Source organism: Phragmites australis, chromosome 1 (genome assembly GCF_958298935.1).
Source record: "Phragmites australis chromosome 1, lpPhrAust1.1, whole genome shotgun sequence".
Lineage (NCBI taxonomy): Eukaryota > Viridiplantae > Streptophyta > Magnoliopsida > Poales > Poaceae > Phragmites > Phragmites australis.
Window position 1 is genome coordinate 26,900,162 of NC_084921.1, and position 2,763 is coordinate 26,902,924.

At 65.0% G+C, this 2,763-nt stretch overlaps 1 protein-coding gene across 1 annotated transcript; it reads left to right on the plus strand.

The window, feature by feature from the left end:
• The first annotated feature begins 592 nt into the window (after positions 1-592).
• On the plus strand, positions 593-2,343 carry LOC133883722 (uncharacterized). Its single transcript, XM_062323139.1, has 3 exons — positions 593-783; positions 848-1,058; positions 2,077-2,343. Exons 1-3 carry the CDS (start codon positions 593-595, stop codon positions 2,341-2,343), a joined length of 669 nt encoding a protein of 222 aa, XP_062179123.1.
• Positions 2,344-2,763: the final 420 nt, after the last annotated feature.

Sequence of the window (2,763 nt, forward strand, 5' to 3'; positions counted from 1 at the left end):
GGGAGGCGTCGGTGGTGAGGCCGGCGAGCTTCCCGCCCGTCACGGACCGGCCGGAGCGCATCATCGTATTCGTTTCCTTCGTGGCGGCCGGGCTGGTGCCGCCGTTCTCGACATTCTTCCTCCAAGTCTTGGACACATTCGGGATCCAGCTGGCCATCTTCGTGCATTTCTGCGAGATGTTCGTGGGGTGCCACCGTTGGTTGTGCTGTTCTGCCACTTCTTCGTGCTACGGCCAGCCGAGAAGAAGAGAGGCTCCTCCACCGTGGATGTCGCCTGCTGCTGCAACTTCCGGGTTCGGGATGGCTTGGTGGAGCTGTACATCCCCCAAGTGCTGTGGAGCAAATGGGATGATTGGCGGCGCGACTGGGTCTACGTCGACGTCAGCCCCCATGACCGCCTTGCGCTGCCGGAGGCGGTGGCAGAGCCCCAGGGGTCAATCTCGAAGGCGGCTCCGGCGGAGGATGAATGAATACGGCTAGTACTGAACCGAATCGACTACCTGCACCAGGCGGGGCTGACATCGGTGATGGTCGTGGCGGACTATCTGCGCCGCCGCCTGGCGCCCCTGCGGGAGCGGGTCCGCCCCAACTGGATGTACACCGGCTCCAACGACATCTCCACGACCCAGATCGGCGAGGATGGGGACCTGGATGAGGTAGCGCTGGAGAGCCTGCTGTGGGTGGTGACCAGCGTGGAGGACCTCACCCGGGCGGTCCTGCCCCAGGAGCAATTGGCGCTCTGTGCGGACCCAGGCCGGGTGGCGCTGCAAGCGATGCTACCCGAGTTCGACGCCTAGGGTTTGGTCTACCTGGAGTAAGTTAGGGGACTAACCTTTTAATGTTTTCAGGCCACCCCGAGACGCCTCCGGAGACCAAAGGCGACCGGAGGCGCTAAGGCCGGCTCCTGCCCCTGAACCGAGCGCATCTGAGCCGAGCGCGCCGGCCAAGCTGGTGCCGCAGGCGCTGCCCTGCCCTGAGCCGAGGGCAGCGGCCGCGCTCGAGCAGCCGGCGCCGACCGAGCCCGCCCCAAGCAGTTCAACGACGGGGCAAATGGCCAAGGCTAGGGCGGCGCCGATGTGGCCGCAATCGGGGACCCCGAGCGCCTCTACAGAGAGGGCTCGCAGGGGAGCCAGCGCCCGGCCGTCATCCAGCCAGGCCGCAGAACCCCTCCCGGACGTGCTAGGATGCGCCCGGGAGGTGATCGAGCAGCTGGAGGCGGCCGTGGCGGGGGAGCGAGCGCAGCTCGAGGCGGGCCGCGCCACCCTTGTCGAGGAGAGGGGGAGCAACCCATGAGAGGGCGATGCGCGCAGTGGCCGAGGAGTGGGAGGCCCTGAAGGAGGTGCGTGAGGAGGCCGTCGCCGCGCAGGAGGAGGCCGTCGCCGCGCAGGAGGAGGCCACCCACTTTGGGGAGATATCGCGGCGACGGGCCGCGGAACTGCTTGCCAGGGAGTGTCTGGTCCGTGCCCGGGAGGAGGCCATCGTGTAGCGCGAGAAGGCTGTGGAGACCACCCGGGCAGACCTAGCTCGCCGGAACCATGAACTCGAGCGGAGTCGCGCCGAAGTCCTCCGTCGGGAGGAGGAGGTGGCGGTCCGCGAGACTGACGTCGAAATCACGGTGACAGCTCAGGACGCGCGGGAGGAGCAGCTTACCTTGCGCGAAGAGGAGGCTGCCACGGCGCCGGCGGCCCTAACTACTCGAGAGGAGCAGGCCGCCAAATGGGAGGCCAAGCTGGCCGCCCGGGAGCAGGCCCTTACTGCCCTCGCCGAGCAGGTGAAGCGGGGCCAAGCCGGAGCCCCAGCGACCAGTGGCGTCCTGACTAGCGCAGCCGAGGGGATTAGCCTTGAGGAGCGGCTGCAGATCGCGAAGGATGAGCTCGAGACCGTCGTCGCCAAGCGGGCCAACGTCAAGCTAATGATGCAAGACATTCTTCGGCAAGCACGGAGGTCCGTGAGGGTGGCCGGGCTCGGGCGAGTCAACGTGGGCGAGAAGGGGATGGATCAAGAGACCATCAGCCACATCGCCCTCAGCTTCGAGGAGATCAACCGGTGACTGAAGGCTCTTTCCCGTGCTGTGTAGGAGTTGGCCTCCCGAGAGGGGCGCGCTCTGGCCCAAGCGGTGGCCGAGCACGTCCTGGCCTGCTACCAAAGCCGGGACCCTAACTTCTCACTGGAGCCAGCCCGGCAGGGGGTGGTCGAGGCAGAGGAAGGGGCCGCCCGGCAGGCTGTCCGGGGCATCACCGCCGAGGTGGCGGCTTGTTTCACGCGGGTGCCGCCGCCGGTACTGAACAGTGGCAGCAGTAGCGAAGACTCCTCGCCTCCTTCAGAGCCCGTCGACCGAGATTAGGATTTTGTTTTTTGTTTTTTGACTTGTTGTAAATATGGGAGTGATCCCTCCAAATGGTCCTTCTTTTTTGAATATAATGGAAGCCTTTCTTTGGGATCGCAACTCCAGTGTTTGTCTTGATGCTTGATGAAGTCTTTTCACTTTTCACTTGATGTTCCGAGGAGTAGCCGGACCGAGCCCGACCTCCCCCCCCCCCCCCCCCCGAGAACGAAGTCGCCCCGACCACTCGTCGCCCGAGTAGTGAGACCACTCCGCGCGTTCAGCCCCCGAGCCCTCGCGAGTCCGCAGCGGCTAAGTCAAGAGACAAAGGCACGAACTTCCTTGCTCGGGAGATAGGTCGATCCAGCACGGAGCACGCCACGACCAGTGAACACTTTTCCACTTTACGACCACTCAAACAAGCAGACCGGAGACACGTGC

Coding starts and splice junctions, on each gene's coding strand:
- LOC133883722 (XM_062323139.1), top strand. CDS start 593: ATGTACACCGGCTCCAACGACATCTCCACGACCCAGATCGGCGAGGAT. Junction 784..847: donor CTGCAAGCGATGCTACCCGA/GTTCGACGCCTA, acceptor TAATGTTTTCAG/GCCACCCCGAGACGCCTCCG. Junction 1,059..2,076: donor CGACGGGGCAAATGGCCAAG/GCTAGGGCGGCG, acceptor CGTGCTGTGTAG/GAGTTGGCCTCCCGAGAGGG.